We start from the raw sequence: 26,028 nt of genomic DNA on the forward strand, positions 1-26,028 counted from the left end.
TATTGCTTTTATTCTATTTTATTTACTTTTCTCTGTATACTATTTTTGCAACTTCCTGTGAATCTATACGTACTTCAAAATAAAATTTTTTTAAAAAAATAATGCGAAATAAAGACATTTTCAAACATACAAATGTTGAAATAAGTCATCCCCAGTACACCAGCATTAATAGAAATGTTAAAAGATGTCTGTGATGATTAATTTTATGTGTCAACTTGACTGGGCCATAGAGTACCCAGATATTTTGTCAAACATTATTCTGGGTCTTTCTGTGAGAGTGTTCTGAATGAGATTGACATTTAAATCAGTAGACTGAGTAAAGCAGATTGCCCTTCATAATGTGGGTGGGCTGCATCTAATCAGTTCAAGGCCTGAGCAGAACAAAAAGGCTAACTTTCCCCTGAGTAAGAGAGAACTCTTTCTGACTGATGGCTTTTGAACTGAGACATTGGCTTTTTCCTGCCTTCAGACCAGAACTGAAACTGGCTCTTTTTGGGTTTCAAGCCTGCTGGCCTTCGGACTGAAATCTTATCATTGGCTCCCCTGGTTTTCAGGCCTTTGGACTCAGACTGGAACTACACCATCAGCTCTCCTGAGTCTCTAGTTTGCCAACTCACCTTGCAGATCTTGAGACTCACCAGCCTCCATAACTGCATGAGCCAATTCCTTATAATAAATCTGTGTGTGTGTGTATGTATGTATATATATATACACACACACACACACATATACACACACACACACACACATATATATATATATGCATATATATGCATATATATACATATCCTATTGGTTCTGTTTCTCTGGAGAACCCTAACACAATGTTCTTCAAGCAGAAGAAAAATAACATAAGATGGAAATTTGGACGTATACAAAGGAATAAAGATCATTTGAAATGGTAACTACATGTAAAAGTATATACAATTTTTTCTTATTATTTACATCTCTTTTAAAAGAAAATTTATGATTTAAACAAAAATAATAAAATAGTATTGTGGATTGTATAACATATGTAAAAGTAAAATGCATGACAAAGATAGCATAAAGGCCAGGCTGGGAGCTATGAAAGTATACTATTATGACATATGAAGGTAGATCAAGATAAAATATATAGTATAAACCCTAAAGAAACCACTAATAATCCAACAAAAGAAATAAAATCAAATCTTAAAAATTACTCAAATAGTATGTGATGTGACAAGACCTCTCTAATTACTCTTCCTTTTCAAAATTTCCTCGGCTAGTCTCACTGTTTATTCCTCCAGATCATCCTTAGAATCTTTTCATAATATTCCAATATAAATTCTTCAGGAAGTTGGAATAAAAATTACACTAGACTCATAAATTATTTTGAAAAAAATTACTCAAATAATCCAAAGGAGGCAGAAAAAGAAAAAAGGGGGAGTAAAGCACAGATGGGACAAATAGAAAATAAATAACAAAATGATAGACTCAAACTTAACCATGTCAATAAACATATCAAATGTAAATATTCTAAACACCCCAATTAAAAGGCAGAGGTTGACAGATTGCATTAAAAAAAGAAATAAACAGGAAGAAGGATGAAACAAGATACACAATGCTAACACTAGTTAAAGAAAACCTTAAGTAACTATATTAATAAAAGACAAAGTGGACTTAAGAGCAAATGTGGTATATCCATACAATGAGATACTACTCAACAATAAGGGAATAAACTATGCATACACATAACAACGTGAATGAATCTCAGAATAATTATGATGAGTGAAAGAAGCCATACAAAACAAGAGTAGATTCCCTATGATCCCATTTGTATATGTCTCTAGAAAGTGCAAACTAATCTATGGTGACAGAAAGCATATCAGTTGTTATTTAAGGAAGAGTGGGGGAGAGGAGTGACAAAAGAGCATGAGGAAACTTTGAGTAGTGATGTATATATTCACTATCCTGATTGTGGTGGTTGTTTCACAGGTACATACATATGTCAAGACTCATCAAATTTTATACTTTAAATATGTGCAGTTTACTGTATGTCAATTACACCTCAATAAAACTGTTAAAAGATAATTAAGAAGAGTAATGAATTACAAATTAATGAAAAATAGGAATACATAAATCCATATTGATAATAAATGAATGTCAATAAGTCAATAAATAAATAAATATTCAATAAATGGGAGAAGGGAGAGCTCTTGCTTATAGTAGAATGTTGAGTGTCAACTGGTAAATGTGGAGGGAGTGCTAAAGTTCAAAAATGACCATTTGGCAGCCATCATAATTAAAAGATTGGCTCAAGTAAGAATGCTAATCTAAAGCAAAATTTTAATTGAGAAGTAGGGTATATACATAATTTTTAAGTCTCCCCACCAACTGTTTACTGGTTGCAAGAGAAAAATAGTAAATATACAGCAAAAAACTGGACAACACCTTTGACCAGGTAATCAATATTAACATCACCAATGAGCAGGTGGACATGATGGGCCTCCAGAATGATAGCTTGATAAAGGACACAATACCACTTATGTAGTATGTCTTCCAGTCACGAATGGATAACTTGAATCTAATCATGAAGAAACATAAGATAAACCTCAAATGAGGAACTTTCAGTTAAAACAAGGTGGAAAGCTACTGTATTCTTCCAAAATGTTAATGACACAGGAGTCAAAGAAAGGCTGTGGAAATAAATGTTCCAGATTATGGGAGACTAAAGAGACATGACACACAATGCAACACCTGATCCTAGACTAATCCTATGATAGAGAGAGAAAATGCTATAAAGTTCATTATTGAGGGTATATAATATATATCCTCAATATATATATGGATATATTATGAACTATATTCCCTCAATAATATGGAAAGAAAGAGTGAGTGCACAAAATATTAATAACAGGTGAACCTGGGTAAAGTACATACAGGTGTTCTTTGAACTATTCTTATTCCTTCAACTTTTCTGTAAGTTTGAAATTATCTCTAAATAAAACTTTTTTAAGCGTATACTGTCACTGAAATCCTAATGCACCCAATTCAGCTATGTCCAGGATCAATAATTAGGCTATTAAATGTGATATGTCAGGAGCAATGCAGGTGAGCAATTATTGCTATAAAAACTGCAACTTCTGCATCCAGTGAACGAAGAGACATGCTGGCAAGAAGCCATATTGCCAGTATGCAACCTCCTCAGTTCTCTTGGTCCCCGGTTTTCATTTGGACTTGCATCTTAGCAAATACAAAAAAAGAAAAAAAGGATGCAACTTTTGAAAATGTTCAAGTCTATTAATATTTTTAAATTAAAAAAATTTAATGTTTGTATAATTTGGATATTAACCCCTTATCTGATGTATGGTTTGCAAATATCTTCTCCCAATTGTTAGGTTGTCTTTTCGTTTTGTTGAGTTTCCTTTGCTGTGCAGAAACTTTTCAGTTTGATGTAGTCCCATTTGTTCATTTTTTCTTTTCTTTCCCTTGCCTGGTCAGACATGTTACTTGAAAATATCCTGCTAAGACAGATGTCAAAGAGCACACTGCCTATGTTTTCTTCTAGAAGTTTCATGGTTTCGGGTCTTACATTCAAGTCCTTAAGCCATTTTGAATTGATTTTTGTGCATGGTGTAAGGGAATGGATACATCAGATAAGGGGTTAATATCCAAATTATACAAAGAACTCATACAGCTCAACAACAAAAAAACCAACAACCCAATTAAAAAATGGGCAAAAGATCTGAACAGAGATTTCTCCAAAGAAGATATACGGATGGCCATGAGGCATATGAAAAGATGCTCAACATCATTAGCTATCAGGGAAATGCAAATCAAAACTACAATGAGGTATCACCTCACTCTGGTCAGAATGGCTATAATTAACAAGACAGGAAACAACAAATGTTGGAGAGGATGTGGAGAGATGGGAACCCTTGTACACTGCTGGTGGGAGCGCAAACTGGTGCAGGCACTATGGAAAGCAGTACGGAGTATCCTCAGAAAATTAAGAATAGATCTACCATATGATCCAGCTATCCCACTGCTGGGTATTTATCCAAAGAACTTGAAAATGCAAAGGCATAAAGATACCTGCACCCCGGGGCTGGCCCCATGGCCGAGTGGTTAAGTTCGCGCGCTCTGCTGCAGGTGGCCCAGGGTTTCGTTGGTTCGAATCCTGGGCACGGACATGGCACTGCTCATCAAGCCACGCTGAGGCGGCGTCCCACATGCCACAACTACAAGGACCCACAGCGAAGAATATACAACTACGTACTGGGGGGTTTGGGGGAGAAAAAGGAAAAAAATAAAATCTTTAAAAAAAAAGATACCTGCACCCCTATGTTCATTGCAGCATTACACACAATAGCCAAGACTTGGAAGCAACCTAGGTGCCCATCAAGGGACAAATGGATAAAGAAGATGTGGTATATATACACAATGGAATACTACTCAGCCGTAAGAAACGATGAAATCCGGCCATTTGGACAACATGGATGGACCTTGAGGGTATTATGATGAGTGAAATAAGTCAGAGGGAGAAAGTCAAATACCGTATGATCTCACTCATAAGTAGAAGATAAAAACAACAACAAAGAAACACATAGCAATGGAGAATGGATTGGTGGTTACCATGGGGGAAGGGAGGGGACGGCAAAAGGGATGATTGGGCTCACATGTGAGGGGATGGACTATAATTAGTTTTTGGGTGGTGAACATGATATAATCTACACAGAGTTCGAAATATATTATGATGTACATCCAAAAGCTATATAATGTTATAACCCAATGTTAGTGCAATTAAAAAAAATTTAATGTTAAAGCATTATTTCAGCATTAAATAACCCCATTGACATGACATAAATTTCAAGAAAATATAATTCAAGTAAATGGTCCCTTTGGGCAACTTAATATTCTGGTTAATTGAACTACTTATTTTCATGCCTCCAACCTGGTTGAAAAAAATCTTTCTAAAATGTATCTGTATATTTAATTGCCTTATTGAGTAAAATACATTGATCTTAATTAGATCTCTTTTTAAACAGTCATCAGCCTATCAGTGTTCCTTGTCCAGGAATGTAAAGGTATGTATGTGTATGTACATACATATGTATGTATGTATGTATAAGTATGAGTATGAGCTGCAAGTGAACCACTGATGTTTCTCAAACTAATCCCATTATTTGCCTATTTTACCATCATTTCCTTCTTTTTTTTTTTGATGAGGAAGATTGGCTCTGAGCTAACACCTGTTGCCTCTTTTTGCTTGAGGAGGATTGTCCCTGTGCTAACATCAGTGCCAATCTTCCTCTGTTTTGTACATAGGACATCACCACGGCATGGTTTGAGGAGCAGCATGTAGGTCCATGCCCTGGATCTGAACCAGCGAACCCCGGGCCGCCTAAGCAGAGCTCACGAACTTAACTACCACACCATCAGACCAGCCTCATCATTTCCTTCTTTATCCTATAAACTCATAGAAAAAGAGAACCCTTTCTGTTTCATACAAAAGAAAATTTTTTTCAAAAATATCTTGTCAAATAAGTATATTTTTCCTTTCTGCACTGCAGAAGACACTGTAACAACCTGTTGTTTAAAAAAAACAAGAATACTGAAGCAAATGTCTAAACTGGATTTCAAAATGTGAATCAAAGCTTTAAAAAATTCATTAAGCTAATATTCAAAAGTAAAAACCTCATACCTTGTTTGCTAGGTTTATAGCACTGAGAGCCTTATCATAATATTCTCTGTCGTCCCAATCCAAATAAGCAGTGGCTAGTAATCGTAGAACTTTAGCCTATAATTAAAAATAGAAAAAGCACACAGTCAAGGGTTAAAGCGCAACATATCAGCTGACTAGCACTCACACGGTGACAGGCATATTCTCAAACATAAGTCATCATCATGAAATAGCATTTCCTTAAGTAACCACATAATCTTAGGATATGTCTCATCATTATGCTACCCACACCAAATATTATTAAGCAATTTTATGGTAATAGCTTAAGTTTAATATAATTGTGTTAATATAATTATTTTCCTAACGGTGCTTTAGCACTAAAGTACTTTATCATCCTCACCTTAAAAATAAAGGAAACTAGGGCACAGCAATATTTAATCATCTTACTACCTACTGTATAGGTAGCACTATATTAAGCCTCCATCAAAAAAGATAAATAAAAACACACAATCCCTCTCTCAAAGACTTTATAGCCTTTTTTGAGATTAACCAATTAGACCAAGGGTACACATACTACCATTTCAGTAGGAACAGATATACTTTCCTATAGAGAAGATTTCTCTTAACTCAGCTAAGTTTTAAAATTAATAATGTATTGCTGAATTAAGTTAGTTTCCCAGCCAGGTCTACATTGGTAAGGGGAGTAACTCTAGCCAGCAGGGACACATTTAACTACAGATTCACATTTTGAAAGAAAGAGCCCTATTTCAATGAAGAATCTGCCTCTAAGTATAATGAGGACAGTAGGACCAGGCAAAGGTGATCTTTCAACTTTTAAAAAATATGTTAAGCACATTAGGGCTTTGTGAATCTAGAGAAATGACAGGGTGTCATATCTGTGAGTTTCTTAATTCAAAAACTAAGATGAATCAAATAAGATGTGTATAATGTACTTAGTATCATTATTAGTATTGTGGAATAACTGTGAAACTTATAAACTCCTTCAGAGGACTTTTATGGAGTAAATATGACATCTCTGAGAAAGACTGTAGCTATTTCGTAATAGTAAAAGGGTCAAATAATCAGAAAGATAACACAAAATGGATGAATCTCAAAACTATTATGGTAAGTAAAAGAAGCCAGACATAAAATAGTACATACTATATGATTCCATTTATACAAAGTTCAAGAAAAGTTGAAAATGATCAATAGCAATAGAAGTCAGAAGAGTGGTTTTATCTTGGGGATAGGAACAGCTATTAACTGGAAAGGTGGCAAAGGAACTTTTGAGGGTGATGGAAATTTCTGTATCCTGATCTGTGTGGTAGTTACAAGACTATATAAATATTTTAAAACTCATCAGGCTGTACACTTAAGATTTGTGCAATTTAGTATACAGTCATGCCCTGTATAACGACGTTTCAGTCAATGACAACCCACATATACGACGGCTGTCTCATAACATTAGTACCATATAGCCTAGACGTATAGTAGGCTACACCATCTAGGTTTGTGTAAAGTACACTCTATGATGTTCGCACAACGATGAAATCGCTTAACAATGCATTTCTCAGAACGTGTCCCCATCATTAAGTGACGCATGACTGTATATAAATTATACCTCAACAAAGTACTGCTACCATGAAAGAAAAACTACTTCATAATCTTACCTCTCCATACTTTGCAATATGAATATTGCACTTCAATCACACTTAAATCCTGTCTTCTATCCTCATTTCCTCCTCCAGACATCTTCTCATCTAGATCCTTTGCCTGGTATCCCCTTTTCCCTCCCTTTTAACTGTATAGATTCCATCTACTTTTTAAGGCCTTCCTGCCAGAATGCTTCTTCAACTACTCTAGTCAACCTTGATATTCCCCTTTTCTGCATGCCCTTCTACATACTTCAGGTCAGTACCACACAGTTTTTATCATTTATTTTTCCCAAATTGTTTCACTGTACTAGTTTTTAAAATCGATTTTTGAATTTTAATGAAGTAGAAAATACATACAAAAAAGTTTAAAAATCTCAAGAGTACAGCTCTGAATTTTCACAAAGTAAACACATGTATGTTAACAACACAGAAATCAAGATATGGAGCGTTAACAGCAACAGGCTCACCTCACGCCTCTTTTCAGACACTATTCCAAACAAGGATAACCAATTACCTGATTTCCAACACTATGTATTAGTTCTACCTGCTTTGGCATTTACATCTAGGAAATCATACAGTATGTATTGCTTTATATCTTGCTTTCTTTATTCAACATTATATGTGAGAACATTCATATTGTTGCAATTACTGTAGCTCATTTATTCTCACTGCTATATAATATTCCCTTATGTGACATCATCACAATATATTTTTTATTATTTTTAACTGTGATAAAATACACACGTCATAAAATTGGCCATCTTAACCATTTTTAAGTGTATGGTTCAACAGTATTAAGTATATTCCCATTGTTGTGTAACCATCAACACCATACATCTCCAGAACTCTTTTAATCTTGCGAAATTGAAACTCTGTACCCATTAAACAATAGCTCCCCATGTTCACCTCCCTCCAAACCCCTGCAACCATCTCAAGGTACCTCATTTAAGTGGAGTCATATAGCATTTGTCTTTTTGTGAATGGCTTATTTCACTTAGCATAACATCCTCAAGGTTCACTTACATTGTAGCATCTGTCAGAATTTCCTTCCTTTTAATGGATGAATAATATTTTGTTGTATTCACTTGTATTAGTTTTATCCTTCAAACATAAGCTTTTTAAGGGTAGAGGCCACAATTTATCCTTCTCTTTTATTCCCCATTTATCACATTTCTAGATATATATAGATACTTGGTTACATTTTCATTAATATATTGTAATGGTAAGAAGCCAAGATGGATATTCAAAAAATATCCCATTTTGCTATGGCATGTATTAAATTGGTTTTATATCAGATTTATTCACATAATCACACTTTGTTTGATTAAATATTCAAATTAACTTCCAAACCAAGCTCATTCTATCTGGTTGGTTAGGAGAAAACCTAGAATGTTTGAACATGCAATAATAAAAGCTAAACCTTACTTAGCCAAACATTGTTCTAAGCACTTTACATGTATTAAATTAATCTACCTGTAGGGTAGATCTTACTGGTATATCAATTTTACAGAAATCAATCCACTGAGATAGTAAATGATGTACCCAATGGATAATCTACTTACAAATGGGGGGATAGACTATTATAATTTTATAACAATAACATAAACTGTATTTCTTAAACCTACTTCTACAACATTTAACACGATCCTCACCAGCATTTCTGGCCCAATAGAATTCTTCTCCATCTTCCCAATATCATAGCTTTGGCTATCATTAAAAGAGGAAAAAAAAATATATATATATATATGCATATTCATTTAAAATTATATTTTTTCAAGATTATATATTACTAAGAAGACATGGTATAATTACACTTTATTCTAACTTTTCTATTTAGCATTACAACAGATTATTAGCCAATTAATACATGAAAATCAATTGTATAGAGCAATACTTTCTAACTGTAGAAAACCACAATTTCCTCAAGATGTAGATCCAATAAATCAACACTAACATTACATTATTGCTCTTTTCCATTTCGCTATATATATATTGCATTAAAATAGTTTACATGTGTATACAAGCTCTGACTTAATGGGCACATTTTAAAGTATAAGAAATATAAATATATTTTTAAAATAAAAGAAATGCAGGAGTTTTCATGGAAACAAAAGCTTTAGTAATATTTATTAACCTTCACAATACACATGTGAGGCACTATTAGTTTCATTTTGCAGCTGAATGAATCAATTTAGCAGTTAAGTGATTTCTAATATTTCCTAGATTGGTACTGAAAATGAGAGAGAGGGGTTGGGAGTAGGGAAATTTGACTTTCAGATCTCTGCTTTCATTACCAAACCATATTATCTATGTAACATTCTGATAACCACTAATAATATATTAATACGAGCCTCCTCAGGGTTTCAAAACATAAAACTTAAAAGGCAAAAACAAAGATCACTCACCATAAAATTGGTATTCCAAGAGAGGAAGTTAGTAAAATTTTGGTGAACTGAACTAAATTGAAGACATTACTTTGAAATATTCTAAAAATAACTGTAAAGGACCCAGAACTACTAAACTGAGTTTTCAGCTTGATAACAAGGATATAATGCTGGATTCGTCACTGTAAGCCCTGTCTCATAGAGGTTTCCTTTGGTACATTAAATCTTCTACTTCCATTTTTTAAAATAAGCAATGAGGATGGAACTTCTGCAATGGTGGTATAAGAAACTCTTGGAACCTCTACCCAGTAAAATGACCATTGCCTAAAAAGACCCCATTAAAACAAACAACCATTTAAAGTCTCTGGAAATTGTCCTAAGGTCATATAGCAAATGGAAAACCATTTATTCAAAAAAGATCAACTAAATCTCAGTAAGAACAGTGAGAGTCTGTGGCATGTCAGCCACAATCTGTTCCTACCCACACCAGTTCAATGTGATGAAAGCTACTCCAGATGGGTGCTGTCAAGAAGGTGGGAATTCCCTCTCCCTCCAGTTCCTAGACTCCTACCTAGGTTATGGTTTCATCCTGGGAGAGGCAGGCTGCCAGCCTCTTTTATCCTCCCCAGGAATGTGTTTTGGAAGTGCTCTTGTGGACTGGTGCAATGAGAGGACTGGGTCTTCTTTTCCCCTCCTAGTTCTCACTCTTAGGGTAAGGACTCTACCCCAGATGTGACAGATCAAGAATACTGGGACTCAGGAGTGAGGTCAGCATCATGGTAGAGTGTGCTTTCCCGGTAATCTCTCCCCTCCACCATACAAAGAAAAAGACATTCATACTCCAACAGAGGATATCCAAACACAACACAAAACACATCTGAGAGACTGAGAGACCTATGCGGCCATACAAAAGAGGGCAGAAAGGCTGGAGCCCCCCCTAGGAGGAGGTAGAACGAGGTAACTGAAAACTTCACTCCCTCCCGAAAAGACTGGGATCTGGGGTCATTCTCAAGGATAGACCATATGTTGGGAAACAAGGCAAGCCTCTACAAATTTAAGAAGATTGAAATAATAACAAGCATGTTTTCCAACCACAATACCATGAAGCTAGAAATTAATTACAAGATAAAAGCTAAGAAATGGACAAAGATGTGGAGACTAGACAACAGGCTATTGAACAACCAATGGATCATTGACAAAATTAAAGAAGAAATCAAAAAATATCTGGAGAAAAATGAAAATGAAAACATACCACACCAACTCATATGGGATGCAGCAAAAGCCATATTAAGAGTGAAATTCATCGCAATACAGTCTCACCTTAACAAATAAGAAAAATCCCAAATAAGCAATCTCAAATTACACCTCACTGAATTAGAAAAAGAAGAACAAACAAAGCCCAAGGTCAGCAGAAGGAGAGAAATAATAAAAATCAGAGCAGAAACAAATGCAATTGAAAGAAAAAAGGCAGTAGAAAGGATCAATGAAACAAAGAGTTGGTTCTGTGAGGAGATAAAGAAAATTGACAAACCCCTAGCCAGACTTACAAATAAAAAAAGAGAGAAAGGTCAGATAAATAAAACTAGAAATGAAAGAGGAGAAATAACAACGGATACCACAAAAATACAAAGGATTATTATAGAATACTACGAAAAGCTGTATGCCAACAAAATGGACAATCTAGAGGAAATGGATAAATTCCTAGACTCTTACAAACTCCCAAAGCTGAACCAAAAAGAAATAGATAATCTGAATAGACCAATCACAAGTAAAGAGATTGAAACAATAATCAAAAGCATCCCCCAAAATAAAAGCCCAGGACCAGACGGCTTCCCTGGAGAATTCTACCAAACTTTCAGAGACGAATTAATACCTATCCTTCTCAAGCTATTCCAAAAAATTAGGGAAGATGGGACACTTCCTAACACATTCTACAAGGCCAACATCACGCTGATACGAAAGCCTGACAAGGACAACACACAAAAGGAAAACTACAGGCCAATATCACTGATGAACATAGATGCAAAATTCCTCAACAAAATATTGGCAACCCAAATACAGCAATACATCAAAAAGATCATACATCGTGATCAAGTGGGATTTAAACTAGGGACACAGGGATGGTACAACATCCCCAAATCAATCAACGAAATATACCACATTAACAAAATGAGGAATAAAAACCACATGATCATCTCAACAGATGCAGAAAAAGCATTTGACAAGATCCAACAGCCATTTATGATGAAAACTCAACAAAATGGGGATAGAAGGAAATTACCTCAAGATAATATAGGCCATATATGACAAACCCACAGCCAACGTCATACTCGATGGGCAAAAACTGAACGCCATCCCTCTAAAAACAGGAACAAAACAAGGAGGCCCACTATCACCACTCTTATTCAACATACTACTGGAGGCTTTGGCCAGAGCAATTAGGCAAGAGAAAGGAATAAAAGGTATCCAAATAAGCAGTGAAGCAGTGAAACTCTCACTGTTTGAAGACAACATGATCTTATACACAGAAAACCCTAAAGAATCCATCAGAAAACTATTAGAAATAATTAACAACTACAGTAAAGTTGCAGGATAAAAAAATCAACATACAAGAATCTGTCACATTTGTATACTCTAATAACAAACTTACAGAAAGAGAACTCAAGCATACAATTCCATTTACAATTGCAACAAACAGAATAAAGTATCTGGGAATAAATTTAACCAAGGAGGTGAAGGACTCATACAATGAAAACTATAAGACATGATTGAAAGAAATAGATGATGACATAAAGAGATGGAAAGAGATTCCATGCACATGAATGGGAAGAATAAACGTAGTTAAAAGGTCCATACTACCCAAAGCAATCTACAGATTCAATGCAATCCCAATCAGAATACCAATGACATTCTTCACAGAAATAGAACAGAGAATCCTAAAATTCATATGGGGCAACCAAAGACCCTGAATTGCTAAAGTGATATTGACAAAAAAGAACAAAGCTGGAGGCATCATGATCCCTGACCTCAAAATGTACTATAAAGCCACAGCTATCAAAACAGCATGGTACTGGGGCCAGCCTGGTGGCACAGTGGCTAAGCTTGCACATTCCACTTCAGTGGCCCAGGGTTCACCGGTTCGGATCCCGGGTGTGGACCTATGTACCACTTGGCAAGCCATGCTGTGGCAGGCGTCCCACATATAAAGTAGAGGAAGATGGGCACATATGTTAGCTCAAGGCCAGTCTTCCTCACCCAAAAAAGCAAGAGGATTGGCGGCAGATGTTAGCTCAGGGCTCATCTTCCCCCCACCGAAAAGAAACAGCATGGTACTCCTACAAAAACAGGCAGACAGATCAACAGAGCAGAACTGAAAGCCCAGAAATAAAACCGCACATCTACAGACAGCTAATCTTTGACAAAGGTGCTAAGAACTTACAATGGAAAAAAGATAGTCTCTTCAATAAATGGTGTTGGGAAAACTGGACAGCCACATGCAAAAGAATGAAACTAGACCAGTATCTCACACCCTACACAAAAATAAACTCAAAATGGATCAAAGACTTGAAGATAAGTCCTGAAACCATAAAACACTTGGAAGATAATATAGCTAGTATACTCTTTGACAGCAAAATTAAAAGGATCTTTTTGAATACTATGTCTTCTCAGATAAGGGAAACAAAAGAAAAAAATAAACAAGTGGGACTTCACTAGACTAAAGAGCTTCTGCAAGGCAAAAGAAACTAGGATGAAAACAAAAAGACAACCCACCAATTGGGAGAAAATGTTTGCAAATCATATATCCAACAAGGGGTTAATCTCCATAATATATAAGAAACTCACACAATTGAACTACAAAAAGACAAAAAGCCTGATCAAAACATGAGCAGAGGATATCAACAGACGTTTTTCCAAAGAAGATAGACAGATGGCCAATAAACACATGAAAAGAAGTTCTACATCACTAATCATCAGGGAAAGACAAATCAAAACTACACTAAGATACTACCTTACATCTGTTAAAATGACGATAATCACTAAGACTAAAAATAACAAACATTGGAGAGGGTGTGGAGAGAAGGGAATCCTCATACACTGCTGATGGGAATGCAATCTGGTGCAGCCACTATGGAAAATATTATGGAGATTCCTTAAAAAAATAAAATTAGAAATACCATACGACTCAGCTACCCCACTACTGGGTATCTACCCAAAATATTTGAAATCAATAATCCAAAGTAACATATGCACCCCTATGTTCATTGCAGCACTATTCACAGGAGCCAAGACATGGAAGCAATCCAAATGCCCATCGACTGATGATTGGATAAAGATGATGTGGTGTATATATACACAATGGAATACTACTCAACCGTAAGAAAAGACAAAATCATCCCATTTGCAACAATATGGATGGACCTGGAGGAAATTATGCTAAGCAACATAAGCCAGACTGAGAAAGACAAACACCGTATGATTTCGTTCATATGTGGAATATAACACATGGACAGAAAACAGTTAAGTGGTTACCAGGGGAAGGGGGTGGGGGGTGGGCACAGGGGGTGAAGGGGAGCACTTATGTGGTGACAGACAAGCAATAACATACAACCGAAATTTCACAATGATGTAAACTATTATGAAGTCAATAAAAAAATGCAATTTCAAAAAAAAGAGAGAAAAGAATATTGGGACTGATTGCCTTTACTCAGGCTGGGCCATTGGGCAGAAGTTCCATGCCAGGAGGGCATGCTAAGAAAATCAGGGGCTACCATCTCCCCAACATCCACTCTTAGAGCATGAGTATCACTCCAGGAGAAGCATGCCGTGTTCTTGCACTCAACTCTAGTAGTGTGGCACAGAAGTTATGCCCAGGGGAAGAAGCAAGCAATAAAAAAGAAGAGCTCAGCATCTCTGCCTGAGGGTACTGACTTTATTTGGAACAGAGTAAGAAGTTCTCGCCTAAGAGCATTGTCAAAAACAATGGAGGTCTTGGTTGTGAGCAATTAAGAGGGGGCTGGTAGTTCTATGAAAATAGCAGCAACAAGTGATATAGCAGGCCAGCCAGAGGTGTAAGAGAGAGCCAGGGAAAGAGACAGCTGAGAAAACAATCCTGGGGTCACATTTGTCCCTGGGGATACAGAAGGCTATGCATATGTGCCAGGCTGCACCTACTGTGAGCAATCAGACGGAGATGCAGGGCAGACTAGAAAGCATTCCTCAAGGCATACACAGATCCATCAGCAAAGAGCCTTGAGCCTGAGTGGCTCAAGAGGCTTAAGCAGAACCTCTAACCAAATACTGACTGAAAATTAAGCTACTCTGATCCAGGGGTGATGGTAAGGAAGCCAGGCTTAAAAATCAAATCACACTTCCAGTTTTTGGTTCCACATGTAATGAGCTTGGAAGTCACTACTCCGTTGTAACAAGAAGTAAAAAGCTGAAAAGACTAAAACATCAAAAACCATTCCTGGATCGATAGGAGAGGGGAGGACAGAGGGCAAATCACTGCCCTCAAGATTGGAGAGACAGACAGGCAAATATAAGGAGTTGCAGCTTACCACAGGAGAGATACACGAGCAGCAACTGCCAAGGGAACCAGTGCCAGGGCAGGAAATTGTGAACTGTAATTGACATTGTTGGAGCCTCAATGTGGGCAAGTCTGAGAGTTAAAAACTACAGAAGGACATAGTCATAGAGGGGCATCCACAATATTGTCAGATTTATCTCCAGGAGTTCAACCACATTCTTGTAATATATATCAGAGAAAAATCCCCTTGGGCTTTGGCAGGAAGAGGTGAAAAGGAACCATGATGAAATACCCCAGAGGATTCTGTTCTTCTTAAAGAGGCCTGCCCTCAGGGGAAACTAGTTAACTAGTGCCTAAATTTATTATCAGCGCCTACCTGACTTGGGGAAGAGAAATACTCAACCTCAGCCTACTCTAGCCATTCTGTACCACCTAAGTGGGGAGAAAAAAAAACTGAGAAACACTTGTGAAGTTCACAGTTCAGAAGCATAGGCACACCAAAAGACTGAGAACTAATCAAAGGACTAGAACTCTTCCCCTCCCCACACACCTAACCACCACATTACTAAAGGCTTATTTACAGCAGTTCCTTTTAACTCAGCACATCATGTCCAGCTATCAAGAAAAAAATTACAAGGCATACCAAAAGGCAAAAAACACAATCCGAAGAGACAAAGCAAGCATCAGAACCAGACATGGCAGGGATGTTGGAATTATCAGGCCAGGAATTTACAATAATTATGACAAATATGCTAAGGGCTCTAATGGATAAAGTAGACAGATGGGCAATGTAAGCAGAGAAATGGAACTCCTAAGCAAGCACCAAAAAGAAATGTTAGAGATAAAAAAAACACTGTAACAGACATGAAGAATGTCTTTGATAGGCTTTTTAAAAACTGGACATGGCTAACAAAAGAATATGTGAGCAAGAGGATATACCAACAGAATCCTTAGAAAACAGAAAAGCAAAGGGAATAAAGACTGAAAAAAACAGAATATCCAAGGACCGTGGGACAACTACAAAAGGTGTAACATTAGTGTAATGGGAATACCAGAAGGAGAAAAAGAGAGAAAGGAAAAGAAGAAATATTTGAAACAATAATGACTGAGAATTTCCCCCAAATTAATGTCTGATACCAAATCACAGATCGGTAAGCTCAGAAAACACCAAGAAGGATGAATACCCAAACAACCGCACCTAAGAATATCATTTTCAAATTATAGAAAATAGAAGAAAAAGAAAAAATCCCAAAACAAGTCAGAAGAAAAAAATACCTTATTATAAAAATGCAAATATAAGAATTACATCCAACTTCTCAGAAACCATGCAAGCAAGAAGAGAGTGAAGTGAAATACTCAAAGTATTGAGAGAAAAATACCACAAACCTACAATTCTACACCCTGTGAAAATATCATTCAAAAGTAAAGAAGAAATAAAGACATTTTCAGACAAACAAAAACTGAGGAAATCTGTTGCCAGTAGATTGGTCTTGCAAGAAATGTTAAGATGGTGATGTCAGCAACATGATTGAGTGACCTATTCCCTTAATCTCTCCCCCTTTCAACTACAAGTAAATGGACATTCATTGACTAACAGGGAATACCCACACAGCACAGCAGGGCACCTGAGAGACCCAGGCAGCTATACATCTGAGGGTGGATGGACTGGGCCCCCAGGAAGTAGCGGAGATAGGTGAGCACTCCTCGACCCTTCCCTAGCAGCCCTGTGCACACACACAAATGCTTTCCCAGCTGCTATGAGTGCCCATGGTGCCACTGGACTCCCACAAGTGGGAACATGCCTTGGCATGACTGTAAGAAGAGGCAGTAGCAGCCCTGAGCCCATGTGTGAACACTGGCCCCGGCTAGTGAGAGAGCCCATTATGCTACTGTGGTCCCAATGAGTGGTGAAGGCTTGGACCCAGTGAAGAAGCCCCTTCCACCAAGCATAGCAGCTAGTGTGACCATAAGAAGAGGTGGCAACAGATCTACACATGCACAAATGAGTTCCCAGCCAGCGAGAGTGTCCATGGGACTGCTGTGGCCCCAGAAGTGTGAATACAACTCAGCGTGACTGTAAGAAGAGGCAGTAGCAGATCTGAGGTGACATGCAAACACTTTGCCGGCCAGTGGGAGCACCTACCACACCTGCACAAATTCCAACAGATGTGGTGAGATCAGAAACACAGATCCTGCTTCCTCCTAGCAGTAGAACGTGGAATCGGTGACCTAATACTACCACAAATGCACAGGCAAAGGATTAGTTCATCAAATATCATGAGAAACTCCAGCAACAATTCAGAGCAGGAGGAAAATGATGTTTCCAGAATCCAACCCTGAAGTGAAATAAATTTACAATCTAAATGACAGAGATACAACCAGAAAACCAGAGGGACAGCCTAGCCTCCCTGTGCACCTGCAGCAAGACCAACCCTGCCACAACAGAAGGACACACTTAGCCCATACAAGGGACACTCTCAGGACATTTGAACAGGTGATGACAGGGAAGCACACAGCTGGGCCTCATAAGGCATCTCTTACATAAGGCCACCTCTCCAAGATCAGGAGATGTAGCTGACCTACCTAATATGTAGATACAAGCACAGAGAAATAGGTAAAATGAGGAGAGAAAGGAATATGTTCTAAGTAAGGGAACAGGACAAAACCCCCAGAAAAGAAGTAAACAAAACAGAGATAAACAATCTACATGACAAAGGGTACAACCTAACACTCATAAGGATGCTCACTGATCCTGGGAGAAGCATGGATAAACTCAGTGAGAACTTCAAGAAACAATTGGAAAATATAAAAAAGAAGCAATCAGAAGTGAAGAATACAATACTAGAAATGAAAAATTCACTAGAGGGACACAAGCAGAGTAGATGATAAAGAAAAAAAGATCAGTGAGTCTGGACAAAAGGCTACAGGGAATCACCCAAGGAACAGGTAAAAGAAAAAGAATTTAAAAGAACAAGGACAGCCTAAGTGACATCTGGGACAACATCAAGTGCATTAACATCCATATTTTATAGGTGTCCCAGAAGGAGAAGAGAGAGACAAAGGGGCAGAGAATCTATTTGAAGAAATAATAGCTGAAAACTTTCCTAACCTAAGAAAGAAAACAGACATCCAGGTAGAGGAAGCATAAGGAGCACCAAACAAGATGAACCCAAAGAGGCCAACACCAAGACACATTGGAATTAAAATGTCAAGAATTAAAGATAAAGAGAAAATCCTAAAAGTTTCAAGAGAAAGGAAACAAGTTAGATATAAAGGAAACCCCATATGGCTATCAGATGACTTCTCAGCAAGAAAGCTTACAGGCTAAAATGGAGTAGCATGATATATTTAAAGTGCTGAAAGGAAAGACCCTACAGCCAAAAATAATCTACCCAGGAGGTTATCATTCAGAATGGAAGGAGAGATAAAGAATTTCCCAAACAACAAAAAACTAAAGGAGTTTATCATCAAGAAACAAGCCTTGTAAGAAGTGCTAAAGGGACTTAACTAAGTGGAAAAGAAAAGACCACAAATAGGAATAAGAAAATCATCCAAAACAAAACTAATAAAATCACTAGGAAAGGCAAATACAGTAAAAGTAGAAGATCAACCACCTACGAAGCTAATATGAAGGTCAAAAGACAAAAGAAATAAAATTAACTGTTTCCATGATAAGGCAGTACTGGATACACATGCACAAAAAAAGAGGTTAGATATGATATCAAAAACATAAAATGGGGGAGGAGGAGAGCAAAGAGTAGACATTTTAGCAAGAGGTCAAACATAAGGACCACCAAATGAATACAGATTGCTATATATGTAGGTTATTATATATGAACCTCATGGTAATCAGGAAACAGAAACCTAGAAAAAAATGCAAAAAATTAAGAGAAACAAACCAAAACATAATACTGAAGAAAGCAGTCAAATCTCAAGGGAAAAGAGCAAAAGAAGAAGAAAACAGGGAAGAACTACTAGAACAACCAGAAAAAAAGTAACAAAACGGTAATAAGTACATTCTTATCAATAGCTATTTTAAATGTAAATGAACTAAATGCTCCAGTCAAAAGGCATACAGTGACCAATTGGATAAAAAACCAAGACCCATGTATGGTGTATACAAGAGACACACTTCAGACCTAAAGACACTCATAAACTGAAAGTCAAGGGATGGAAAAAGATACTCCATGCAAATGACAATGAAAAGAAAGCTGGGGTGGCAATACTTATATCAGACAAATTAGACTTTAAGACAAAAATTGTAACAAGTGACAATAAGGGCACTACAGAATGATAAAGGGAACAATCCAACAAGAGGATTTAACACTTGTAAATATCTATGCACTCAACATAGGAGCACCTAAATATATAAGACAATTATTAACAGACATAAAATTAGAAATAGACAGCAATGTAAAATAGTAGGGGACTTTAACACTCCACTTACATCAATGGATAGATCATCCAAACAGAAGATCAATAAGGAAACATCAGCCTTAAATGACACATTAGACCAGATGGACTTAATAGATATACACAGAACATTCCATCTAAAAACCACAGAAGACACATTCTTTTCAAATACAAATGGAACATTCTCCAGGATAGATCACATGTTAGGCCACAAAACAAGTCTCAATACATTTAAGAAGACTGAAAGAAAATGTAAAATTTTTCCTGACCACAATGGTATGAAACAAGAAATCAACTACAGGAAGAAATTCGGGAAAGCCATAAATATGTGGAGATTAAACAAAATGTTACTGAACAACAATTGAGTCAATGAAGAAATCAGAGGAGAAGTCAAAAATCCCTGGAGACAAATGAAAAGGACAATATGATATGCCAAAAGTTATGGGATAAAACAAAAGTGGTCCTAAGAGGGAAGTTTATAGCAATACAGGCCTTATCTCAATAAATAAGAAAAATCTCAAATAAACAATCTAACAGTGCACCTAAAGGAACTGGAAAAAGAAGAATAAACAAAGCCCCAAATCAGTATAAGGAGGGAAATAATAAAAATCAGAGCAAAAATAAGTAAAATAGAGACTAAAAAACACTAGAAAAAAATCAATGAGGGCCCGGCCCATGGCCTAGTGATTAAGTTCACGTACTCCGCTTCAGCAGCCCAGGGTTTCGCTGGTTCGAATCCAGGCGTGGACACAGCACTGCTCATCAGGCCATGCTGAGGCGGCACCCCACATGCCACAACTAGAAGGATACACAACTGTGTACTGGGGGGCTTTGGGAGAAAAAGGAAACATTTTTTTAAAAATCTTTAAAAAAAAAAAAATCAATGAAACCAAAAGCTAGTGCTTTGAAAACATAAACAAAATTGACAAACCTTTAGCTAGACTCACCAAGAAAAAAAGAGAGAAGGCTCAAATAAATACAATTAGAAATGAAAGAGGAGAAATGAAAAAAGACACCTCAGAAATACAAAAGATTATAAGGGAATACTACAAAAAGTTATACGCCAACAAATTTACTTTTAATCTGTATGTCTTTATATTTAAACTGGGTTTCTTTGGGCCAGCATGACGGTGTAGTGGTTAAGTTCATGCACTCCACTTTGGCAGCCCAGGGTTCACTGTTTTGGATCTTGGGCATGGACCTACACACCACTTATCAAGCCATGCTGTGACAGGAGATTCACATATAAAATGGAGGAAGATGGGCACAGATGTTAGCTCAGGGCTAATCTTCCTCAAAAGAAAAGAAAAAAATAAAACAAATTGGATAATCTAAAAGAAATGGATAAATTCTTAGAATCACACAACCTTCAAAAACTGAATCAAGAAGAAATAGAGAATTTGAACAGATCAATCACCAGTAAGGAGATCAAAACAGTAATCAAAAACATCCCAAAAAACTAAAGTCCAGGACGAGAGGGGTTTGCCAGTGAATTCTACCAAACATTCAAAGAAGACTTAATATATATCCGTCTCAAACTCATCCAAAAAGTTGAAGAGGGGAAGTTTCCTAACTCATTCTACGAAGCCAACATTACCCTGATACCAAAACGAGACAAGAACAACACAAAAAAAGATAATTACAGGCCAATCACTGATGAACATTGATGCAAAATTCCTCAACAAAATACTAGCAAATTGAATACAACAATACATTTAAAAGATCATACAACATGATCAAGTGGTATTTATTCCCAGGATGCAGGGATGGTTCAACATCTGTAAATCAATCAATGTGATACTCCACACTAAAAAAATAAAGAATAAAAATCACATGATCATCTCAAGAGATGCAGAGAAAGTTTTTGACAAGATACAGAATCCACTTATGATAAAATCTCCAAATAAAATGGATATAGAAGGAAAGAATCTCAACATAAAAAGGACAGGTATGATAAACCCACAGCTAATATCATTTTTAATGGAGAGAAACTGAAAGCTATCCCTCTAAGAACGGGAACCAGACAAGGATGCCCACTTTCACCACTCTTATTTAACATAGTATTGGAAGTCTTAGCCAGAACAATCAGGCAAGAAAAAGAAACAAATGGGATCCAAATTGGAAAGGAAGAAGTGAAACTGTCACTATTTGCAGACAACATGATTTTATAGATAGAACATCCTAGACAATCCACTGAAAGACTTTTAGAAATAACAAATGAATATGGTAAAGCTGCAAGACACAAAATCAACATGCAAAAATCAGTCACATTTCTATACACTAACAATGAAGTAGCAGAAAGAGAAATTAAGAATATTATCCCATTTAAAATTGCAACAAAAAGAATAAAATGCCTAGGAATAAACTTAACCGAAGAGGTGAAAGGCTTGTACACTGAAAATTATAAAACACTGTTGAAAGAAACTGAAGAAGACACAAACAAACGGAAGATATTCCATGCTCTTAGAGTGGAAGAATTAACAGAGTTAAGATGTCCAAACTTCCTAAAGCAATCTACAGATTCAATGCAATCCCTATCAAAGTTCCAACAACATTTTTCACAGAATAGAGCACAGAATTCTAAAATTTATATGGAACAAAAGACCCTGGATAGCCAAAGCAATCCTGAGAAAAAAGAATAAAGCTGGAGGTATCACACTCCCTGATTTCAAAATATACTACAAAGCTATAGTAATCAAAAAAGCAAGGTACTGGCACAAAAACAGACACACAGGTCAATGTAACAAAATCAAGAGCCCAGAAATAAACCCACACATCTATGGACAGCTAATTTTCGACAAGGTTGCCAAGAACATACAATGGAGAAAGGAAAGTCTCTTCAATAAATGGTGTTGGGAAAACTGGACAGTCATATACAAAAGAATGAAAGTAGACCATTATCTTACACCATACACAAAAATTAACTTAAAATGGATTAAAGACTTGAAGGTAAGACCTGGAACAATGAAATGTATAGAAGAAAACAGGCAGTACACTCTTTGACATTGGTCTTAGCAGCACATTTTCAAGTAGCATGTCTGACCAGACAAAAGAAACAATAGAAAAAAATAAACAAATTGGACTACATCAAACTAAAAAGCTTCTGCATGGTAAAGGAAAGCATCAACAAAATGAAAAGACAGCCTAACAACTGGGAGAAGATATTTGTAAACCATATATCTGATAAGGAGTTAATATCCAAAATATATAAAGAACTCACACATATCAACAACAAAAAAGCTAACAACCCAATTAAAAAATGGACAAAAGATCTGAACAGACATTTCTCCAAAGAAGATGTACAGATGGCCCACAGGCACATGAAAAGATGTTCAACATCATTAACTATTAGGAAAATGTAAATCAAAGTACAATGAGATATCACCTCACTCTGGTCAGAATGGCTATAATTAACAAGACAGGAAACAATAAGTGTTGGAGAGGATGTGGAGAGAAGGGAACTCTCATACACTGCTGGTGGGTGGGAGTGCAAACTGGTGCAGCCACTATGCAAAACAGTATGGAGATTCCTCAAAAAGTTAAGAATAGAATTACTATATGATCCAGCTAGTCCACTGCTGAGTATTTATCCAAAGAACATGAAAACATGAATGCATAAAGATACATGCACCCCTATGTTCATTGCTTCATTATTCACAATAGCCAAGAGTTGGAAGCATCCTAGGTGCCCATAAAGGGACAAATGAGTAAAGGAGATGTGGTATATATACACAATGGAATACTACTCAGCCACAAGAAACAATGAAATCCAGCCATTAGTGACAACATGGACAGAACTTGAGGGAATTATGCTACGTGAAATAAGTCAGAGGGAGAAAGTCAAATACCATATGATGTCACTCATAAGTAGAAGATAAAATCAATGATAAACCAACACAGGGGAACAGAGATTAGATTGTTGGTTACCAGAGGGGAAGGCGGGAGGGAGGAGGGCGAAAAGAGTGATTAGGCCCACGTGTGTGGAGATGGATTGTAATTAGTCTTTGGGTGGTGAATATGATGTAATCTACACAGAAATTAAAATATAATAGTGTACACCTGAAAGTTATATAATGTTATAAACCAATGTTACTGCAATAAAAAATGAACAAAGAAAGAAAAAATGTTTTAAAAGTCACAAAAAAAAGGAGAAACACCATATAATCCAGCTATCCCATTACTGGGGATTTTTCCAAATAACTTGAAATCAACAATACAAAGAAACTTATGCACCCCTATGTTCACTGCAGCATTATTCACAATTGCCAAGACGTGGAAGCAACCCAAATGCCCTTCCATGGATAAATGGATAAAGAAGTTGTGGTATATATATATATATCTACATATATGCACAATAGAATACTACTCAGCCTTAAAAAAAGACAAAACCGTCCCATTTACCACAACATGAATGGATCTTGAGGGTATGATGTTAAGAAAAATAAGCCAGGCAGAGAAAGACGAATAGTGCATGATTTCCCTCATATGTGGAAGATAAACAAACACATGGATAAAGAGAACAGATTAGTGGTTACCAGAGGGGAAGGGGGCTTGAGGATAAACTAAAGGGGTAAAGGGGTACATATGTATGGTGACAGGTAAAAATTAGACTACTGGTTGTGAGCACAATGCAGTCTATACAGAAACTGATAAATAATAATGCATACCTGAAATTACACAACGTTACAAACCATTATGATCTCAATAAAATAATCGAGAAAAAAAAACCCAAAATGTTAAGAGAAGTACTTTAAAGAGAAGGGAAATTATATAGGTGAAAAACTTGGATGTACATAAATCAAGGAAGAGCATTGAATAAGTAGTGAAGTTAACTAAACTCTGTCTCTATGAGGAGGCACAAATCCACGACATCAAGCAGTATGAAAAGAATATATTAAATCTCCAGAACAGAAGGAAAATGGCAAGTACCCAGAAAACAATCCCAAAGACAATGAAACCTATAACCTAAATGACAATGAATTCAAAATAGACATCATTAAAAAACTCAATGAGTTAAAAGAGAATACAGATAGACAACTCAACGAGTTCAGAAGCTATGTCACAAAAGAGCTTGATACTATAAAGAAGAATCAATCAGAAATATTGGAGATGAAGAACACAATGGAGGAGATTAAGAAAAATCTGGACGCTCTGGACAGTAGGGTCAATAATATGGAGGACAGAATTAGCAATTTGGAGGAAAGGAATATAGAAATGCTGCAGATAGAGAAGGAGAGAGAACTAAGACTAAAAAGAAATGAAGAAACTCTCCGAGAAATAACTGACTCAATTAGGAGATGCAACATAAAGATTACAGGTATCCCAGAGGGAGAAGAGGTGAAGGGGGCAGCAAGCCTGTTCAAAGAAATAATGGCTGAGAACTTCCCAAACCTGGGGAGAGAGATGGAACTCCATGTGACAGAAGCTAATCTCCAAGCTTCACCAATGTAAAAGACCAAGCCCAAGGCATATAATAGTGAAGCTTGCAAAAGTCAACAACAAAGAGAAAATACTAAGGGCAGCAAGGCAGAAAAAAATAACCTACAAAGGAACCCCCATAAGGTTGTCAGCAGATTTCTCAGCAGATACCTTACAAGCTAGAAGAGAGTGGAATGATATATTCAAAACTCTGAAGGACAAAAACTTGCAGCCAAGAATACTCTATCCAGCAAAAATACCCTTCAAATATGATGGAGAAATAAAAACTTTCCCAGATAAACAAAAGTTAAGGGAGTTCATTGCCACAAGTAGTGAAGGTAAAATAAAAGCTTTTCTTTTTCTTACTCTTAATTGATCTAACAGATAACAGTTTGTTCAACATCATAAGTAACTATGTATTTAATTGTGTATGCTTATTTGTATATCTTATGTGTATATATATGCTTAGAATAAAGTGAAATAAATGACAGCAATAATACAATGGATGGGAGGGAGGAATTGATATTATAAGGGATTCATACTACCCAAGAAGTGGTATAGTGTTATTTGAAAGAGGACTTGGATTCGTTGTAAATATGTATTGCAAACTCTAGGGCAACCAATAAAAAAGGTTTAGAAAAAGAAGTATAATCTATACATTATGAAAGGAGAGAAACTGAAATCATATAAAGTACTCAACTAAAACCAGAAAAGGGAGAAAAATAGTGGAAGATAACAATGGGAAAAAAGAACAAGAGCAATAAATAGAAAACATAATAAATATGGTAGCTATTAATATCCAACTATATCAATCACCACTTTGAATTTCAATGGTCTAAATGCACCAATTAAAAAACAGAGATTGTCAGAGTGGATCAAAAACATGCCCTAACTATATGTTGTCTACAAGAAACCCACTTTATTATTTTGTGTGTGTGAGAGGAAGATTGGCCCTGAGCTAATATCTGTTGCCAATCTTCCTCTTTT

The 26,028-nt window shown here is 36.5% G+C and overlaps 1 protein-coding gene across 3 annotated transcripts in view; it reads right to left on the bottom strand.

The window, feature by feature from the left end:
- TEX11 (testis expressed 11) overlaps positions 1-26,028 on the bottom strand; it is a 364,622-nt gene that overhangs the window by 185,905 nt on the left and 152,689 nt on the right. For all 3 annotated transcript variants that reach the window (XR_011535861.1, XM_070604036.1, XM_070604035.1), the window contains exons 10-11: positions 8,952-9,006; positions 5,666-5,761 (exon numbers count right to left, since the gene is read on the bottom strand). Coding sequence is in view for 2 of the 3 variants with exons in the window: in XM_070604036.1 (XP_070460137.1) it covers positions 5,666-5,761; positions 8,952-9,006 (151 nt within the window). In the remaining variant the exon portion in view is untranslated. The remainder of the gene's footprint in view (positions 1-5,665; positions 5,762-8,951; positions 9,007-26,028) is intronic.

The sequence above is a fragment of the Equus przewalskii genome, chromosome X, assembly GCF_037783145.1.
Source record: "Equus przewalskii isolate Varuska chromosome X, EquPr2, whole genome shotgun sequence".
NCBI lineage: Eukaryota > Metazoa > Chordata > Mammalia > Perissodactyla > Equidae > Equus > Equus przewalskii.